General features: G+C 47.2%; 1 protein-coding gene and 1 long non-coding RNA gene across 2 annotated transcripts; one reads left to right on the forward strand and one right to left on the reverse strand.

Annotated features, from left to right (window-relative positions):
* Positions 1-116: 116 nt before the first annotated feature.
* LOC114056636 lies at positions 117-8,223 on the reverse strand. The gene is made up of 3 exons (XR_003571063.1): positions 7,423-8,223; positions 4,044-4,172; positions 117-3,426 (listed from the first exon to the last, which is right to left on the reverse strand). It is a non-coding gene; the product is annotated as an uncharacterized LOC114056636 (long non-coding RNA).
* On the forward strand, positions 5,742-21,309 carry HNF1A (HNF1 homeobox A). Its single transcript, XM_027881975.1, has 10 exons — positions 5,742-6,206; positions 13,026-13,225; positions 13,908-14,094; positions 14,271-14,509; positions 15,264-15,421; positions 17,078-17,279; positions 18,498-18,689; positions 18,940-19,061; positions 19,346-19,487; positions 20,050-21,309. The coding sequence occupies exons 1-10, from the start codon at positions 5,872-5,874 to the stop codon at positions 20,175-20,177; spliced, it is 1,905 nt and encodes a 634-aa protein (XP_027737776.1). The 5' UTR covers positions 5,742-5,871; the 3' UTR covers positions 20,178-21,309.
* Positions 21,310-21,469: the final 160 nt, after the last annotated feature.

The following is a 21,469-nucleotide window of genomic DNA, read 5'->3' on the forward strand; positions in this document are numbered from 1 at the left end:
CCTCAGCATATCTTTTGTACAGTCTCTCTTTGGACCTACAGGAGAGCTTTACTCTGAATTTCAGCGACAGTTTACTCTGACATTACAAAGTCCTTCCAAAATACCTGTTCTGTCTGGAACCTTTGATGTAGACTGATGCTTTGCTTAGACCTGTCAAGGCATTTCAAAACTAGGAGCAAACAAAACCTCTTGTTTTTTTTCTTTCAATTTTTGTATTTGGAAGGTTAGCTCCCAGAGGCAAGTGTGGTGGAGAAAAATCAGATGAAAGTACTGGCTCCAAGGAGTCCTCACCTCCAAGTTGTTTAAATGTCAGAGGATGACATTTAGCTAACCATGTCTTGATTCTGCTCTAATGGAGGTGGAAAGAACCAGAGTAGCTTCATGTAGACACTTCACCTTTCAGGAAAGGACATGACAGGTAGAGTTGTCAACCCTGCTTGGTTTTGGGAGGAACAAATAGCATGGAAATGAGCAGAAAGGGAAGGCAAAAAAAAAGAAATAAAAATCAAGAGATCCAGTTCTGACTGTACAGCTGGGAGCTACGCTGGGCTGTTAAGTTGTAGGATCCTTGTGGGATTCCCCTCGATAAGCTCAATTAAAACTGCACTGACCATACGTGTGACAGGATTCTCTTCACTACCACCTAGTGGGAAACTCCTTCATAGCCCCACTCCAGAGCTGCTCCCGCTCTCCAGCCTCATCCTGACGGTAAAACAGGCAATAAGTGTGGGGGGAACCGATGGGTGACTGGGAAGGAGGACAGTCCTGCTTCCCCATACAGGGGGAGGAATGTGTAGAGAGAGCCTGTAATTTAACCCCATTATCTCACTGTGACTCCAAGCTCTGCATCCAGCCCAGTTCCTAATGCTTGTTACACCTTCCTTAGTTTCACTGAGACTCCCAAAGTGTAACAAATATAAAGAGTTAAATATCTGTCCTTCTGAATGCAACTGAAACCTGCAAACAGTGGCAAGGAGAAACCCAAGAAGTCACTCCAGTGCCTCAGTCAAAAGGCAGCCTTGCACCTTCTTGGCTCTGGAAGTTTTGGTTGCACTATTAGAAGTATGGAAGGAGGCACCAATAAAAAAAACACAGCTTCCTTCTCTGGAAAATCACATTTTGCAACTACAATCACATATTTACAACAAAACCTACTAAATTGGAAGGTAAATGGATATGTACTTGAAACATTAAACCCATGTATTTGAGCAAGTCCTTCCCCACTGAGATACCTGGGGTTTGCACGAATAGCTGAAATCCAACCCCATGAAAACAACATATAAATGACAATTACCTCAGATTTTTCACACTCCTGTGTGCCTTTTGGGACTGAGCTCCCAAAGCACAACTAATCACCAGTTTCGGTCCTTGCGTAGCTTTCTTCCCCCCAATAACAGAAACGAGGGTGAACATTATCATAATAACTCTCACATTTCAAGGGGGGGATTATGGTAATGTCATTCAGGGCAGTAAAGCATTTAGCAGTCTCAGCAGGAAGAACATTAAAATGGTAAAAAATTATTAATAGAACCGTTTCTCTGTGTTTCTTTTGCCAATGGCAATTTTGCCACCCTATTCAGGGGACTACACAGGCTCCCTCTGGAAGCACTTTTAGCATAAATAAATTTAGGGTTTTTTCCTTCTCTGTATTCTCCTTGAAGCCACATTACACTGGCTTTATCCCAGCAAATTACTGTATTTTTCATCATGTACACTTAATAGTAGGTATTATTCAGTAAATTAAAACATCAGAGGTAAAAACGGTGTTGATACAAGAAACCAGGTGTTGGGAGCCTGTTCTACCTTGCACGCTGTTCACAGCACTCTCCTGTCCCTCACTGGGGCTTTGCCCAAGTGCAACAAGCAGAATGCAGACCAGCAGGAGTAAAATAGGAGTAATGTTCCTACTGTGTACCCATTTATACTTCCATGCAGTTGTTTTCAGTGTTAGTAAGTAATCCATTTAATTAGTAATTCAATATTACATGTAGCGGAGAAGGGATTAATTTGGAACACTTAATCAAGACAGACTATTATTTACCAATAAAATAGAATTTCATTAGAGGAGCCCACGACCATTGCCTAGAAGGATATTGGAGAATTCTGGGAAGCCAGTTTTGTAAGATAGCTGTCACTGGATTGTCACACTGTCTGCTACTTCAGGAGAAGAAAATACTTCTTAAAAAATGCACAGAAGTTATATTCAAGCATAGTAGGAGAACACAAAGTGTTGAACGTATTTAAAAAATCTTTATTAAACTCACCATTAAAATAAAATGGAAATCAGACTTCTTGTGATTACTGATATATTTTTCCAATCTGCATCCAGACTGATTTGTTAATGGAACATTGTTTGTGAGCTTGCTATTAAGCTGGCCAGAATTAATGCTGTAAAACTGCTTATATCTTGTCAACAAAACACTGAATTTGAGGGGTCTCAACCACCAGATTAATTACACCTAAGGAAAACCAAGTGATTCTGCAGGGAAAAAAAGTACAGAACCAAATACTGCAAACAAGCAGGTCTCACTCGGTGTCTCCAAAATTTAAAAGCTTCTCCTGTCACAACTACCACAATCACATTAATCAGAGTGACTGGAGAATCAAGTCATGGCCTGGGAAGTTGCCACAATTCAGGAAAGCAACATATACTAAGCACTGGTAATAGATGGGTTAGCAAACCCAAGACCCCTTATCTCAAATATTCATTCTCAAGGCACAACCCCTGAGTACAATTCATTATAGGAGAACACTAGATTATGGCCAGACTCTGCAAATGAGCTCTTGTTCTACTACTAGAACTAGAATCTAACTGGTAAAAGCTCTGCAGCTTCCACCCCTGACCTCTACTGTTCTCATCCCCTCACAACTGCACATCACGGCACTGGGAAATAGGATATTGCAATCCCTAATGCCAGGGTGTAAAATAGGGATAGTGGCTGATTTGCAGCAGAAATCCCCTCCATTCCTTACACCTGTAACATTTAAGAAACACTGAAGAGCTCACTGGTTTTCCTGCACTGAAGAATCTGAAATACTTAACGGAGTGCTGAACCATTCAGTGGCAGGTTCCACTCAATGGAATGATCCAAGTGGGTAAGTCTGCTGTTCTTTTGCTAATTCCCCAAGGCTCCTGCAGTTTAAAATGGACAATTCTAACAGACCAAGGGAAAAAGCCCCTCAGGATAAAGTGGTAGAGAATATTTACCTCCTCCTTAGTATTTGAAAGGTTTCCATGCTCAGCTAAGGGTTCTCCACAAGGCATCCAGCTGTAGCGTTCAGCGAGGTCCCAGCACACAAACAGATGTTCATTTCTGGGTTTATGGACTTCAGAGTTCACTGGTTTCAAAAAAAAGCCTCTGCAGCTGAAGGTCTCCAAGGCAAGCAGAAGCAGCACCGTCAGGCCTTCTGTGTGTATAAGGAATCCTTGAAACCACACAATATAGACAGATAATTTGTTGCTGTGCTTTCTTCTCTTTACAACTTGCATTGACAAATATTGCTGTTCTTTGTTGAAACTTAATGGTCTGCATCCCCATTTCCCCTCAAGCATTCAACAGGTTTATATACTTACAGAATATAGATTGGGCAATCTTTTCAACAGAACACTGGTAATATTTTCCATCTTGGTTTAGGTAAAAGAAATAACCATGCCAAAGAGAGGCAGAAATGAGTAACACAGTGTGACAGTGTCTCCTCTGGCACATATTGCAAGAGTTCCAGAATCTGTTGTCTCTGTTTGCAAAGTCCTTGAATTATAAGGGCATATCATGCAGAAACTATAATGTCATGGTAGGATACTGTAATTAGAGTTGACAATTACTGTTATCAGCCAGTAATGTTGGCATGTCTAGCAGGGGTGGGGGGGGGGACACAAAGGAAAACGTGATAACAAATGAAATGCATGGAAATGTGTCAAGACATTGACAGGACAATGCCAAGCTCACCATTCATTTGCTCTCTGTTGAGAGCGTGACTAAAAATAAAATATTTAGAAGCTAAACATGTCTTTTTACATCAATGCTCACGTGAAAATTTCTTACATTAAATGTTTTTACGTGGACTCCGAACCGTTACTTCTTTTTAGCCACACAAAGGAAGTCTTCTGTGTCCATCTGAGCTTTGTTAACACCCTGCAGGGAGGCCACGTGGTGCTCTGGGTGCAGCCATGTCTGAAATAAAAGCCAGCAGTTACAGCAGTCCCACCCCAGCCGGCTGTGCCCGAGGGAGGAGGGTCCTGCCCCGCTCCTGCTGACTCAGGAGCCTGGAGAGCGCGGCCGACGGTGCCCACGGAGGGAAAACAGGGGACAAGGTCCTCTGCAGCACTGTCTTGGGACATGAGCCAGTTTGGGGACAGCTGTGCCAGGCTCCTGTAAGCTTAGGTTTGCTGGCAGTGTGTACACACAGGCAGCTGCCCCCAGGAAGCCTCCGCTGAAACAACACCTTTAAATCCTCCAAGGAATCACTCGCGTGAGACGCTCGTGCACATCAAGTCATTCCCTAATTTAGCCACTCAAAGCAGACAGATTCATTCATTTCATTTCAGACCAGAAAAGACAACGTAGTTCTGAGAACTGCAGAACCGCAGAACCGCATTAAGTGACTCCAGCCGAGCCAGGGATGGTGTTTTAGGAAGTCACCCAATAGGTGGGAGCAGAACCTCAGAGCAGGGCTGGTATCAAGAAGGGATGGAGGAAGATGATAAATGGGAACCACAAGCCTGCCCAGAGCACTCATCGGAAGCAGAGGGCAGTTGATGATAGGGCAGGGATTTTGAGCATGAACCAACACCCAGGGCTATTCCTTATCACACCCTTCAATCACCGGCTCAGAGGGGCAAGGCCTGCAATCCCCTGAATTATGTGGGAACAACCGCTCTTGCTCATAAATAAAAATAAATAAATAAATAAATAAAATAAATATATAAAATATATAAAATAAATATATTAAATAAATAAATAAATAAATAAATAAATAAATAAATAAATAAATAAATAAATAAAAATAAATAAATAAAAGCAATAAACATAGCAAGTTAAAATGAAGGTACTAGTGTTAGCACATCAAGATACCCAGTGAACCAAATCCAGAGTGAAAAAGTCACTTAAGATTTGATGCTCTGCCACAGAATTCAGCTGGAGCTCCAGAATGTCCTGCGAGCCTTGGGAACGTTCACACAGACCCCATAGAGTGGTCACACTCCTCTGCTGGGGGTGGCACAGAGGCCAGGGAAGCTGCCAGTGTGGCTTTCTCTCAGCCCAGAGAGCTCAGACTGGCTGAGCTTCCCCACTGCCAGAGCTCCGAGCGGGCTCTGCGATATCCCAACAGCAGCACCTTCCATGAACCACGCGCAGCCCAACGCGGCTCTTCCTTCTGGGCACTCCACCTCCTGCCTTCTCCAAACCTAACGGGGCCAGGAGAAAGCCATGCCTCTCCATCTTCCTGGTTTTCTTTCCATAGCTCACTTTTCCACGCCGCAGACCTCCTATCCTTCATTTTCCTCCCCTGCTTCCCTCCCTTTCCCCCTCCCCCTGCTTTCTCTCCCTCTGCACTTTGTGAACTGCTGCGGCGGTGCTGAAGTCCAAAGTTCAGTAACTTGCTAAGCACACAGATAAATATGAACCTTGGAGAATTTACATTGCTCCAATGTAAACAGATAGCCAAGGGTCCCTTTATCAGCACTGGCTCAGGACAGTCGTGGGGGGTCTGAAGTGGCTCAATTTTGTATTTTGTTTTTTTGGGGGGGGCGCGAAGGCGGGAGGCTGCGCCGTGCCCGCTCCGCTGACAGTCGGGCGCGTTACCCCGGGAACATGGTGTAGGGAAGCTGCAAGCAGGATAACCCGAAAGCCAGGAGGCACCGGGCTGAAGACCATGGTGTCGAAGCTGAGCCATCTCCAAGTGGAGCTGCTGGGAGCGCTGCTGGAGTCGGGGCTGACCAAGGAGACGCTGATCAAGGCGCTGAGCGAGGTGGAACCCTACGGGCTCCAGAGCGAAAGTCAGCGCGCCATCAATGCCCTGCAGACAGAGAAAGGGGAGCCCTGTCCCGACATCCCCAACCTCCCCAATGGAATCGGGGAGTCCAGGTTATCGGAAGATGAAACCTCCGATGACGGGGAGGAATTTACCCCTCCAATAATGAAGGAGCTGGAAAACTTGAGCCCTGAGGAGGCTGCTCACCAGAAGGCTGTGGTGGAAAGACTATTACAGTAAGGACAGATTTACTGCTCCTCTTTGCTGCTTTCTTGCACTCTCCCTCTAAATCTCTTCTCCTTTCCCCTTCTGCTCAGTTCCCTCGTGTTCAAAGTTGATCTACCTGCACACAGAGAGTCTTCATCCATGGCAGGACTAGCAGCCCCCTAGCACCCCCAAATTCCTTATAAATGCTCAAATTTTCCTTTCATCTCCCTTAAATGCGTGAAGGAAGCCACAGAGCCTGATTCAACGTGTTTATAGCATCAGGCTCCAGAATAGTCCAAGGCCTGTAAAACCTGCATCTCTCTGACTGAGTGTCAGGATTTAGGATTTAATTTTTTTAACAGGATTCACAATTTCAATCATCAGGAAAGAAAAAAAAAACAATCGGTCACTGAGCTGGTGCTACATTTGCCTGAGGAGGTACAGCAAGGAGAATTTGTAATGTTTCCCTGCTGTATTTGAGGGGATTAATTCTGTTAATTTCACCGGGGTTTGATTATTGGGCAAAGACAAAGCAAGAGAACTCGTTCTGAGTGCAAAGTTCCCTGACTTCAGTGGGGATTTTTCTGGTAAAAAGAGCACACACCAAACACACGCAAAGGTTAAAACCTGGACAGAACACTCTGTTTCTACCACCCACTGCCTGTCACAGCTACAAAGTACACGCACGGCAACAACTACAGCTTTCAGTGCCACACAGCTCTGCCTTGGCAAAAAGCATTTTTGAGATCAAAAGACAGGAAAAGCTCCCTGAACCAGTAAGCTTCACAACAGACTCCAACACTCTCCAGGTTTCCCATTTGGGATTCTCACTGAGATTACAATTCCCATGGGTGACCCAAGAGGGTTGTCCGAGCAAGGATCGGGTCCATCCTACCATCTATCATGGCAGATTCTTGCCTGTTTTGGGGGTATTTTGAAATGGCAAGCTGATTGATAGAAAACAAAGAGATATAGCAATGTCCTGCACTTGAAATCTTCACTAAAAATCCATCTAGAGAATTTCTCAGGCTTTCTGATCACTCTCTTTCACGTGCAGAGGAAATCAACAGAAAATGTAACAGCACAAGCAAACATTGAATCCCACCACGAAAGGCCAGAGGTAGAAAAACAGCATGACAAGAGGCAGCATCCACTGTAAATACTTAAAAACACCCTCCCTGGCAGACTGAGAGTTGATGACTCTGCAGTACCCAAGAGAGGAAAATTCACTGGATCAGCTCTTACCTGGGTGGGGAAACATTCCCAATAATTCAGTCTTCCTTCTGGCTCAGTATGTCTCTCCTTTCTTCCCCACTTCCAGCTCTGTTCCATCTTTAAGTCTCCCCTGTTCCCTTTACCTCTTTCAAACTCTTTTTACCCATTTCCCTTCTCACTTCTGTCTCTGCTGCTGTTCCTCCCATTTTGTTGTCTCCTTGGCTGATTCTCCCTCTGCCTCCCACTCATTTTCTTCCCTTCATCCTCGTCTCCTTCTCATCTTCCTGAGTCTGCGTGCAGGTCTTGGGGTAGTTTGAGCCCAGTGGCACCGGGCGGGCCCTGGCTAGTTACTAATTATCCAATGGCTTTATTATTTCTCTTTTGTCTTATAAATTTATAGATGAAAAGACCCTGATAAGCTTTTTGATCATTAACTTCTGATGGTTTATCAAGTATCTCTCCACAAAGGAAGCCATGGAAGCTGCAGAAGCCCCCCTGGCTTTGTCCCTTTTCCTGTAGTGAAGGGCTGAGGCAGGACTGAAGTGCCATCTGCTGTGATCCGAGATCAGACACAGGGATGGAGGGAATTCCTTCCTGCCACCCTCACTTCAGCACCAGTTCTGGCTTCTGATCCTCCCTGCCTTTCTAGGATTTTGCTGCCAGTGTGTCCTGTGCTTACTTTCAGCCTCCCCACAAATCTTACCTCTCTTGCAACCCCGTGACATTAATTATTAATACTTTCTGATGAACAGTCTCACAGCTGTCTCCAGACAGTCCACTGAGCAGCATTCCCATTTCATGAATGGCAGTCGAGGGACAGACAAATTCTAGGACCTACCTAACCCCCTGAGACAGCATGCAGAGGGGACTGAGCAAGGACAGGGATCTCCTAAGCCTCACACTGGGTGTTGATTCCAAAAACTTTACCCTGAAACAGCTGAGTTCTCTGTCATCAGTCCCCCCATCACAGGATAGAGCAATTCCCCTCTGCTGTTGAGGGTAGTGTGAAGGCACCAGAAGCCTCAGTTTCAGCAAAAAATGAGAAGTATACTTATGGAGGGATATGATAGGTCTAAATTAATCAAGGTGAAATGAAAACAGCAGGAAGTCTGCACTGACATGTTTCAAATGTCTCCTCAAAGTGACGTGTCTGAGAACCCATTCAAAGCAGCTGAACCAGTAGCAGGGGTTGGGAATATCTAAGAAGTTGTGATCCACTAATAAACTTTTTTTGGTTTTAAGATGCCTAAAGGTAATGTCCTTAAAACAGTGTTAAAGTACCTTAAGGCGGGGCAGAACAGTCTATAATAGAAATTAGTCCCAGCAATAGATAAAAGAGAGGAAGGCAAGAATCTCCATGCCCAAGGAATTCCAATAAAAGGCCAATCCTTGCAAAGCTATTTCAGCATCTACACAAGGGTTTCAAACCCAGAAGTCTGATGAGGCACTTCTGCCTTTAGGCAGAAGCCTCTTTGGGCATTATTAACAATTCCTGGCCTAGTACTGTTGACCAGATTTTAACAGAGACTGACTTGTGGCAGCTACTGCTGATACAAGGAAGTCTTTGTGGTGACTGCAGCCATTGCTTATAAAGTAGAATCAGGAAAGTGTCCATTGTTAGGCTTTCCAGGAGCTGGAAAGGGAAAAAAATGACAGCACCAAGAGACCAAGTATGCCCCACCACAGTATGGAAAGCTGCAGTCAAAGCTGAGTAAAACAGGATGTAGAGAAGGTGCACCTATGGGTGTTGATTAGATCTTGCCCCCACAGAGAAAACATGCTAAAGGCAGTTCAGATATTAACAGGGGAATTAACATATTTTCATTTGGTGCCTTCATATGTCTCACTGATCTTCTGTAAATTTACAGTTTGAATAAAAACATTCTTCCCGTATCAATCCACACAGAAAACAAATTGCATCTGTGATAAGAAATAAATGACTCAGGAGGGAGTTTGAGCTGTGTGGAGAAACTCCCAGGTATTCCCAGAGTAGAAAGCAAGAGAGAGGCTACCCTGGGGGAAGGGACAGATCATTCAACTGCGGGAAAAGCAAATGGAGAGAGGAACAGCAACAATCCACCTGTAGGGCAAGGGGTGAAATTCCATTAGGAAAGAGAGAAATTGAGATAAGCACCAGATTTCCCCTGGAGGCAGGGATAAAAGTGTGTTTTCCAGGAGGAAAAAAGAGAACAAAGATATATAATGATAAAGGTTCAGTCTTTCCCCCCACCTTAGAGTGGGGAATCTGCAGATGAAGCTGCCACACCCCTTTCATTTCCACATATAAACCAAGATGAGGCAAACCAGGCCAAGTTCAACAGAAAGGAAGTGCTGGGATGGATGGTCTTACCTTCCCTCTGTGCCCAGCCCGGCTCCAGGCTGTGCTGGGCTTCTGAAGCAGCTCCTGAGGATGGGCCAGAGGATGGTCCTGAGCACTTCACAGCCCTGAACCTCTGATTGAGCGGGCTCTGGTCCAAGGCAGCAACTCAGAACCCACCTCAGGGAAATGAAGGCTTCTCTCACCTGAGAATCTGAGAACAGGAAAGAAGGAGAAACAATGAGGAAAAGGAGGGGAAAGACAGGAACAAAGGAGAAAGAAAGAAAAGTCAGGAAGAGCGAAGGAGGGAGAAGGTCCCCTGAATGTTACATCTCCAGCTCCCTGGGTTTTCTTTAATGCTAACAACTTGATATTTACTTTCCATTTAAATTTGAGATGTTGCTATAAATTATCAACCAGCCTCTTGTTCCCTTTGAGTTTATAACTAACTACCTGGGTTACTTATTGTTCAGGTAACAAAAGGGAGGTGAAAACGCCCTTAAAAAGTGACCTCAGAACTAAGAAAATGGGAAGCTGACACGGAGAGAGGACCCAGGCCCCTGTGGTGGGGATAAGCCATGGAGAGGGGCTGTGCTCAGATGGCAACAAGCAACTGAGGGCAGGAGAGCAAGACCTCGGGAGAAGTCAAAACTAACTGCGTGAGAAGAGTTTGGAGAGAGAGATTGAGCCTGGAGAACAAGAGATGAATGGGGAGACTCTGCATTTGGGGAGAAAGGGAAGCTAAAAGGCAGAAAACAGGCTTGGAGATAAGGAAAGAGAGCTTAAGGCAGACCCATTTCTGCAGTTCTGCCTCACTGAAGCAGTTCAGAGTTTAGTGTAACTACAAGCAGGAGAACTGGGTTTAGAGTGAAATCCTCCCCTCTGACAGTCCATGACAGTCTTATGGCCAGTGAAAGAGCAAAGGTTTCAACTCATGATGTCTTAGCCAATGGTGGAGGCTCTGCAGGTGGAACTGCGTATTTGGGCATTGGTTCATGAGAGGGTTCAGCTGACCAGCCTGTCATCACCTGTGCTCTGGTGCAGCCTTGGCCCCAAGGATTGCTGCGCTGACACTACAGACTGTGCTTTGACAGCATATAGAGTAGCCAGGATTTCAGACAACTGTCCCAGGAAATCACATTGTTCTAAGATTCCCAGCACTGCTTTGCCTCACAGAGCTCCCTGCTTTGTCCAAAAGCAGACAAAAACCACAGGGCTTGAACCACTGAGAGAAGAGACTCACAGACATTTCCTGCTTTATTCCTACCACAGAGAAGTGAGAATCTCAACAGGGGAGACAAGAGTGTCTCATGATTGGGGTGCAGAAAGGAACCAACATGTAACAGAGCCTTCCATCAGTGGCAACACAGTCTTTCCTCTTCCCATCCCAGCCAGAACTCAAACCTGAGACCAGGTTCCCAGTCAGTCTTTTCTCCTCTATACAGGGACTTGTTCAAGGAGTGCAGGGTGCACGTGCTGGCCAGACCGTCACAAAGGGAGGAGAGTGGTTTAGGCAGCAGGAGTGAGAAAGAAAACACACCAAGAAAAGAAAAGCTTTCATAACTTCAGCCAAATGTGAGGCTTTTGAAAAACAAAGATGGTTAAGGGAAGAAGCTAAAACCCAGAAGTCTCTATGGCAAGTGTTCCATTGTAAAAGAGAAACAAATGTTCTATTTTAAGCAGGTTCTTCAGAAAGCTGTAGCTGACACTGTTTCTATCATACTTTAACTGCAGTGGAGCTGCTCCTTGGACTATCAACCATTGGGAGGCTGCAAGAGAACAGAGATAAGGGTGTTTGCACTGAGAGAACAGGTGTGGACTTTGTCCTCCTTATCACTTTGCAGCCTCCAGCAACCTCCTGAGTCAACAGAGCAACGAGCAGCGCTGTGGTGCCTGTTGCTCAGACAAGTGTGTTCTTGTGACAGTTTCTGCACCATCCCAGGGACCTTTTTTCTGCCCGCTGCTCCTTTGATGTTGGTGTTGAATGTGACACCACTCTGTCCACAGCAAGCAAAGCAGTTCCTCCAGCCCTTTCACACAGAAGGCACAGAAAGATGCTCGTGTTGAAGTGAGCCAGGGGCTTTTCTGCAGAGAGGCTCCTGCGCTGTTTGGATTTACACTACCTGCTTTCACATCTTTATTGCTACTGTGACTGTCAGCTCTGGTGAAACCAATACACACAAGGAAGTCACAGTCACGTTTTCTCTGTTTTCCTTAGGAACTTCCATGGATGTTCTAACTGGAGATCATAAAACCCAGAGATTCACATTAACTATAAAATCCCAAACCACGTTGGCTTCTCAAGTTTTGTGTGCAGGTCTGAAACAGGTCTATTCCCTCAGCTGTTACTCCAAAGGAGGGTGGCAACAGGAGGAATTGGTGGTTTGTCTGTTCTTCTCTGTTGCATTTAGAAGCTCCAAGTGGCTCTAGGTGTGTTTGAATAACACATAGCAGATGTGTAAGAACATAATCCTGGATGACTTGTCACATACATATGCATGCAGAGCTGTCACATCACAGGATAATGACAGCCTGCTTCCACCATTTCCTGAATTATTGCAAGGCAACCCAGCCTGGACCAGAACGAGGGCATGAGCTGGGTTCAGCCTAACATCACAATCAACCTGTCTCAGAAGATTTGGTACATCCACCCCAAGCACCTATGCCTTAAAGAGAGGGGGATAGAGAAGAAAAGTTATGTAGGGAAAAGGAAGGGAAAGGTTGCCTCTGAAAAGAGATCTGTAGTCACAGAACATCCATCTGAATACTGAAATGCAACACCACTTCCCTCCTCATACCATTCCTCACTAGCTGAAAAAGTGCTTTAAATCCACGGCACTTGCCAGGAGAAAGGTCCATTCCTTGCTCACACCACTGCTCAGCACTTTGTGTCATCACAGATGACAACTGCCTAGAGAGAACAGCCCAAAACCGGGTATGAAAATGAGCACAGACAGCAAAGACCATGGCCATGTACTGGGAAATTCCCTTGGTAACTGAAGAGCCTCCTCCTAAGGGGAGATCAAAGTACCTACAAAGAGCAGTTCAAAGGAACCAGTGCTACATCCTCTGCACTTGATTTCCAGTGCCATGCAGTTCTTACCCTGAATGCAGAGTCCAGACTGAACCAGGCACCCCACTGAGGAACTGAGCTTTCCCTCCTGCAGCCAGAGAGCACTCTGGCCTCACCAAACATGCTGGTGATGACAGGCGAGGTGCCCCTCAGGAGGTACCAGTGCACTTCCCGGGAATCCAGGTCTGCTGCAAGCAGCTGTTTGATCTCTCTCCCCTGAGAAGTGTTTTCTGCTCCTTGCAGAGAGGATCCCTGGCGAGTGGCAAAGATGGTGAAATCCTACCTCCAGCAGCACAACATCCCCCAGCGGGAGGTGGTGGACACGACTGGTCTGAACCAGTCCCACCTCTCACAGCACCTCAACAAGGGCACTCCCATGAAGACCCAAAAACGGGCAGCCCTGTACACCTGGTACGTCCGGAAGCAGCGGGAGGTGGCGCAGCGTAAGTACGGCACCAGCTGTTCTCTCTCCTCCTCAGAACGGCCTCTGCTCGGCCTTCATCATCCTTGCTCCCTCTTCTTGTCAAGGAAAAATGGAAGCAAAAGCCACTTTTAGCAGGAAGCAGCAGTGACCCGCCTCCCCCTCTGGATGGCTGAGGAGCAGCCACCAAATGCTCCCTGTTTGCAGTTAGAGCTCTACACCCATCCTCAGACCACGGCAGGCCAGGGGGCAGATGACTGACAGAATTCCTGTCAGGCTGCCCAGGGAAGTGGCAGGGTCACCATCCCTGGAGAGATTTAAAAGACAGGCAGATGTGGCACTTGGGGCCTCGGCTTAGTGGTGGATTTGGCAGTGCTGGGTTAATGATTGGACTTGATGATCTTAAAGCTCATTTTATGATTCTGTGCTTTCTCTAAACTCAGCTGCATTTGCTTTCACTACTGCAAGGTGTGAGCAGAGATGCAATGCATGTGAGAGAACCACCAGGTAAAGATGATCCTGCTAGAAACATCAGTTTTAGCAGATTATGGCACTTTATTTTCACAATATTTAGATTCAACCCTCTGTCTCATCCAAGATATTCTCCAAGGGTGAGCTGCATGGGGCCTGCTAGGCATCCAGATACACAGAACTATTGGAAATCCTTCCAAAAAGCCAATATCCTTGCCCTTTTGTGCCTGCAGAATTCACACACGCTGGGCAGGGGATCCTGACGGAGGAGCCCATGGGAGATGACCTGCCCACCAAGAAGGGAAGAAGAAACCGCTTTAAGTGGGGTCCTGCCTCCCAACAGATCCTGTTCCAGGCCTACGAGAGGCAGAAAAACCCCAGCAAAGAAGAGAGGGAGGCCCTGGTGGAAGAGTGCAACAGGTGAGGGTGGGTGTGTGGCTCTGAGGAAGGGGGCACAGCAGGGCCCCCCTGTGCCTTGCTGATGATGATCCCCCAGCACAGCGTGCCAGACCCACCCCCTGTGGGGCTGTGCACTTACTCTGTGTCCCCAGCTAAGCCTGGCTCAGCAAGGCTGTCCCTGTGCTTTCCCCCCACAGGGCTGAGTGTATCCAGAGGGGGGTTTCCCCATCTCAGGCCCAGGGACTGGGCTCCAACCTGGTGACAGAGGTCAGAGTTTACAACTGGTTTGCCAACCGCAGGAAGGAGGAGGCTTTCCGGCACAAGCTGGCCATGGACACCTTCAGTGGACCCCAACCCACCTCTGGCCCCTCCCTCACTCCTCACAACTCCTCCTCCCTCCAGCCACCAGCTGCTCTCTCACCCACTAAAGTTCACGGTAAGAAACAACCAGAGGGAGATGGGGAAGAGGGGGTGAACCTCCCCAAAGCCAGTCACCAAAACTGCTCCCATACATCCACCCCTTTAGGAGGGGAATCTACAGACAGGAAAAGCAGACTTGCTACAAGGGAGGAGCACAGGTGGCAAAGAGACCACGTCTGTGAGTGAGGAGAGTGGCTAGAATGGCAAGGGTGACAAAGTTCAGTAACAAAGCTCACAGCCAAAGCTGCCACTCACTGTGAACCCCTGCCCTCCCTCCCAGCCAGCAATCCCCTTCGGAGGAGTCATCCCTGCCTGCTGCCAAAAGTCAGCTCCATATCCTTTCACTTGTGTGCCCCTTTCTCCTTCCAATACCAGCCCCATCAAACTTCTTTAGGATCAGGAAGGGTCATTCTGCATCCAAAAAGAGCAGAGCTTTTTCATCTTCATAGGTCAGAGCTGGGAGTTGCTCTGAGATGATCTCACCACGATTCTCCTCCCTACAACCACATCCAGAAGGGTGGTTTCTAATGAACCCTGCTTGCTCCCTGCAGCACTCACAGCCAGGCAGGATTTGAGGAAGCAGCTGCACCAAGTTACAGAGGAAAGCCAGGGCAGGGTGTGAGAATGCCTGTTCTTCTGGTTCCCCTACCATTAAGTCCCTGCCCAAATATCTGGAGGCAAGTGCCTGCAGAGGAAACTGAATTTAGCACCTGTCAAAGTTCCTCAGTTTCTCATTTTTGACAGCGAGTTTCCCTCCTGTTGTGATGCAGGAGTGAGGTACAACCAGCAGCCAGCCAGCGAGGCAGAGTCCTCCAGCAGCAATCCCCACGGGAACAGCTCCATGGTGACCACCCAAACCATCCTGCATCAGGTTTCTCCCCCAGGACTGGAGCCCAGCCAGAACCTACTGAGCACGGACACTAAGCTGGTAAGTGATGGATGCTTCAGTTCTGCTGACTGGAGGACATCAGCTCTGCTGACTGGGGTCACAACGTGGACTATTCAGAAGTAGTTTTTCCCCGGATTTTCTTAAACCCACCTTTTTGTAGAGATACTACAAAGTCACTTTGCACTGACCACGTAAGATCAACAGTCCTGAGACACAAGTGCCCTCTAAACTGCAGTGAGGGCAGGAATCAGAGCACGAAAGCAAGAAACCATTTCCTTATGAGCAATCAAAACAGCCTATCCTGAAAACACAGCACTCAAGCTATGACAGTTTCCTTCCTCCCAGGAAACCCTGTTCTCTCCTCCTTTCCACAGTGAGGTTCTCACCTCCTCTCCAATTCTCATTTGACCTCGACATATCTCAGGATAGCTGATCAGACCAGTGGGATTAACACAACACAGAACCACATCTGTAAAAATGAAGCCCAACAGCCTGTATGCAGACAGTACTGGATATGCAGATTGCAGCAATCCACCTTCTCAGAGCCAATTTCACTGTGAGATCTGATTACACCTTTTCCCACATAATTAGCAGTGAAGCCCTAGAACTACACAACTGATCATTTTCAGATTGCACATGTTCCCTTGCTTACAGAGAAACAGTTGGCAGAAGTTTGCAATGGTGCAAGTTGGCCTGAGGCAAAGTTAAGGTCACTAAAAATGAGCACGATTTAAATCCCATCAGTCACTCACTTTGCTGCTTTCTGGTCTCTTGATGAGGAAAAAAAGTCTTTCATGAGGTCCTGAAAATCTTCTACATCTGTCTTCTAAACTGATATCAAGGTGGTTTGTCCCACTGTTTAACCTCTTGGTGCTTATTCTTACTAAAGGTTCCTTACAGCTTTTTGTCTGAGGGGAGAGAAAAAAAAGGTATAATATAAAGCATTGAACTTTCTCTATCAGCCAAATTATTAGAATGCTTTTTTGCTCTTCCACAGTACTTTGATTGCAGGTTTCTCTAAAGGGCATTGCAAACTTGCAAACTCAAACCCCCACTGGAGCACAGACACAGGTTATGTGGTTCATTTTAGAGGCTGAGAAAACAGTCAAGTTACTAAATTTCCCAACTCAATCAGCAAGACAGACAAACACAGAACAGTCCTGTTCTATCTAACAGGTACTTCACAGGTAACACAGCCTAAAGAACACACTGTGTGACAAAAATAGTCCAAGGGACTTTTAAAGCAAGTCCTTTAAAATCTCACTCCAAAGGCTCACTGGCCACTAACAGACACTTGCAGGGAGAAGGGGGAATTACAGACATTTCTCAGGGGAAAAGGTGAACAAGAAAAGAGGAACTCCTGCATTCTGTGCTGAACTCTGCAGCTGGAACTACTGTGTACCCGAGCCTCTTCATTTCTCTGAGCATCACCTTCTGCCCTTAGCTGTGAAAGATATTCTTTCCCTATAGAGAATGCAGTGGGCCTAATCTCAATCCTGTTTGAAACACCTTTATGATTTCTTAAACGTGAAATAACTAAACCAGCAGGGATTTACTCTCAGTATGTCAACTGAGCACAGGGAAACTGCAGACAAGCAAATGTGAAGCCTTCCTGGTTAGCAAAGGGTCAGAGCAGGCAGGAGGAGAGGGAGGACGTTTCTCACAGCCTTGCTGCAGGTTCCTCCTTTCCCACAGGTGTCAGCCCCCGGAGGAACCCTCCCCCCTGTCAGCACCCTGACTGCCCTGCACAGCCTGGAGCAGAGCCCACACACCCTGAGCCAGCAGACCCAGAACCTGATCATGGCATCCCTGCCGGGCGTCATGGCCATCGGGGCAGGCGAGACCCCGTCCCTGGCACCCGCCTTCACCAACACCGGAGCCTCCACCCTGGTCATCGGTGAGTCGTCCCTGCCAGCACTCACACAAACGCTGCCTCTCACTCCCACAACCACCTGCTCCCTTCCAGGGGCCAAGGCACTAAGCTGGCAGTGACACACGAGAGGGAATTGTCACTCAGGACCTTCAGCAGCACTTGGTAATTCCAAGTTCCAAGGGGATTAAGGGACAGACGTTCCTCACGTTAGAATTAGGTTACACACAAACCCACGTCTCAAGAATAAGGGACTTTTGCAATCTATTCCTATGCCAATGTTTTGGGTTGCTGCTCTTCATCTTCCCAAATATAAATGTAATACTTCCTTAAAACTATGAAAATCAAAGTATGTTCATGGCGCTTGAAAGACAAAACATACTGTTCCACTTCCTGCGAGGAGCAGCATATGCCTTTGGATTCCACAGTAATTAGTATTTTTTTTATATATTTTTCACTTTAACAGCTTTTCTGGACTTGTATGAGATTTCTTTTCATTCCAAGACTAGTCTACTGCCAAAGTGCATCTCATTAAATACAGGAAAACAAAATGTATACTCTCCTCTTACACTGTCTTCTCAGGAAGAAAGAGGCCTTATTTTGTTCCATGGTGACAGCTCTGAATTAATTTCCATTTCCATTTATAGCACACATTATGATATGGATTCAAATTCTGTGCAAACAAAAAACATAAAATTGGAGTGCTGGAGAGACTTGTTGATTTACAGGAACAGGGTCTGGGCAGTTGTGAGAAAAGGGCAGCAATGTGTGAAACCTTCTACCTCTTTATCACTGACACAAATTCCATGATTTGGCAGCCCTAGCAAAAAGAGGTTAAACACCACTCCATGTGGCTGGACAGCCACAGCCTAGTTCTGTTGCCAAGAGCTTCATTAAAAAAAAAGAGTAAAATTAACTGGGCACTGAAATGATGCTCTGAGCAAGGCCTCCCCAGTGGACCTCTGTGTCAGGTCATCACTAAAGTGGAAAATGGGCTACACTGGTACACAGGGATGTGGATGGGAACAAGCACTGGGAACCAGAGGTGGGGATCTGCACATTTTGCACATTGCCACTTCCCTCTCACAGGCATGAAATCTGTTCTTCATCACAGATAACTAATGAAACTCCTGAAAAGCAGGATCTGTAATCACCCTCCAACGACAGGGCTGCCACAGTGACTGTGTGACAGCCACACTCCTCCCACAGTGTGTGACGCCACTGTCATCAGTCCTTGTTTTCCAGGCCTGGCCTCAACCCAGCCCCAGAGTGTACCTGTGATAAACAGCATGGGGAGCAGCCTCACTACCCTGCAGCCTGTCCAGTTCTCCCAGCAACTGCACCCGTCCTACCAGCAGCCCCTCATGCAGCAAGTCCAGAGCCACATCAACCAGAGCCCCTTCATGGCTACCATGGCCCAGATCCAGAACCCTCACGGTAAGAGCACGAACTCGTTTGCTCAAGCAAACCAAAACAAAGCCTCTGTCCTGGAGCATTGCTGGGAACTGGGCTTGCAGCACTCTGGTTTCCTCCTCTGCTACTGTTTCTCTAATTATTTTTCTACTGCATTCATCTCCCTGTCCCTCCACTCCCAGTGTTTGAGACAGACACGAGGAGAACCACTCAGCCAAACCAGCCTCTTGCAAAGCTGCAGCATCCACATGACCTTGTTTTCTTTCATGCACAGCTCTCTACGGCCCCAAGTCTGAAGTGGCCCAGTACACACACACAGGCCTCTTACCACAAACCATGGTGATAACAGACACGGCCAACCTCAGTGCCCTGACCAACCTGACACCAACTAAACAGGTAACAGCACATGCCTCTGTTCCCCCACCTTAGAACTGCACCAGTCTGCAGGCAGCTCCTTGCCTGTCAAAGAGGTTTGGGGTGTGTGGTGTCTGTGTCATCCCAGCAGGACCACCTTTCTTATCTCCTCTCTGGTGCCAGCTGCAGTACTGGAGGCACTAGAGAAAGCTCCTCACTGCATCGTCAAGGGGGATTTAATTGTCCTTAGAAACAGCGCCTGCTCTTCTCTCACACCTGTTAGAAGGGATGTAGAAGCCAGGAACTGTCAACTCTCTCTTCTCTAGGCATTCACCCCTGACTCAGAGACCCACACCGAGTCTGGGATGCACACACCAGTGTCCCAGGCACCAACAATCCACCTACAGAACCAGGACACCACCATCCAGCACCTTCAGCCAGGCCCACGCCTCTCCTCGAGCCCTGCGGGTAAGAGCAGCACTTTTGTCTCAAACCACATATTGCCCGGTTTCTCTTCCCAACACTGCAAAACCCAGTTAGGAAACGGTAACTGGGGCTCACAATTCCCTAAGAGAGCTATACCAGTGTCCTGAATGGGTCAAACAGCTGGTACAAGGTAAAAATTCAGAGTAAATTCTGTGTAAGGCCAGACTGGGGGACTGGGCTCCTTCAGAAACTAGAGAGGAAAATAACCTTAAAAATATGATGTGTCAATGAGTATCCAGTCCTGTGGGCAGTTTTCAGGGCTGAAAAGTCCAAGGCTCCCTCATAAAGAGATTCCAGCTGGATCTTCCCAGTTCTAAGAGAACTATGAGCTCAGCTAGAATCCTCAAAACTGAACTCTGAGGGTTGCTGCCCTCTGTGTTTTCAGGACATAAGCTGGGTATGAAACAGCACATAAAACAGACAGATAAAGGGAGTTAACCCCCTGTGCCAGGGGAGTGCAGCCACGCTGGAAAGGTGAGGGTGCTCACAGGGTAAGGGGCCTGCAGTGGGGATTGTACTGACCTCGTGCCTGTGCCTTTGGCAGTGTCCTCCAGCAGCCTGGTGCTGTACCAGAGCTCCGACCCCGCCAACAGCCACAGCCAGCTGCTGCCATCCACCCACAACGTCATCGAGACCTTCATCTCCACACAGATGGCCTCCTCCTCCCAGTGATCACCACAGCTGCCCTCAGGGTGACTCAGGTGCATCTCCAGCCGTGTTTGCCATCACTGCCACCTCTGTCACCAGGGGCAGGAAGGGCTGCTGCGCTGAGCCAGCCCCCACTGCCTCACACAAACCCCTGCTCAGCTGCCTCCAGGAGAGGGAATGTCTCAGGCTCCAGGCAGAAGTCACGGGAAGATGATGCTGGCACTGCCAAAATCCACTGCCTCCCCCCAAGAAACAGCAAACCTAAACCACACAGGCACCACAGAATGACCAGACATCCTTTTGTGGCTGCCCAAGAGGGAATCCCACCACGCCAGGGATGTGACTGAAACACGGCAGCAGTGCCAGGGCCTGGATGGGGCTTTCATTCAGCTCAGCTTTCACCAAGCTGGGCTCGTACAAACCAGACTAAGCCATGAAGGGAAGAGCAAAGCTGAGCTGCCAAAGAAGGGACACCATCTTTAAAACAGTCTCCTCCTTTGCTGAAAGAGCACCAATAATGACAATAACAGCACCTTGGAGGCAAGAGAGAGAACTCGGTTCCTGACTTTGCAATGAAAATCACCAAGAAACACATCTGGGAATGGCTTGGCACAAACCTGTCAGTGTGGGATCACTGACTACAAGCTACAAATCCTTAATTAACAACCAAAGTACCAAACATTCTCAGCTACAAATGACCTGCTCTAAAATCATGCTATCCCAGTGGAAATGGCTTGGTTATTTTTGATATAGCTCTGCTTTGTTTTAAATGCAGAAATTAAAGTTTAACAGCAGCGAGGAGATTCCAGTTCTCTGCATTAACCCTGTGGATCCTCATCTCGTGTGATTTGCTGAATGAGCTGGAGGATGGCATTCCCCACTGGTCCCTGACACTGCACAACACCTGAGAGGTTCCCAAGCTCCACAGAGAGCAGAGGTTCTTTCAGCTTTCTATATGAACATGTCAGCTTGGATTCATTTTACAGAACACGGCTCATTCTTGGCTTCCCTGTAGGCTCGATTCTATAGCTCTTGATATGCAAATAATCACCCCAGGGTCTAAGAGTCTTGCCTGCACTAAGTGTAGGGTTTTAGTCCCAGGGATCTACTTATATAATTCCTTTCCTAATTATTCCTCTCTGTTTACTCTCAGCACTCACATCACTGATGTGTCACTAGTTAACAGGTTTTTGGGACTGAAACCAAGCTGCTCTTCCCACTGTGAAATGGATGAAAAGCCTTGAGAGTAGAATGTGCTCAAGACTCTTAAAAGGTTAAGTTAGAAGGGAAAATTAAAAAAGGAAAAGCCCAACAAT

Source organism: Empidonax traillii, unplaced genomic scaffold (assembly GCF_003031625.1).
Source record: "Empidonax traillii isolate 1590-97213 ecotype Southwest subspecies unplaced genomic scaffold, ASM303162v1 scaffold99:size1466351, whole genome shotgun sequence".
NCBI classification, from domain to species: Eukaryota; Metazoa; Chordata; class Aves; order Passeriformes; family Tyrannidae; genus Empidonax; species Empidonax traillii.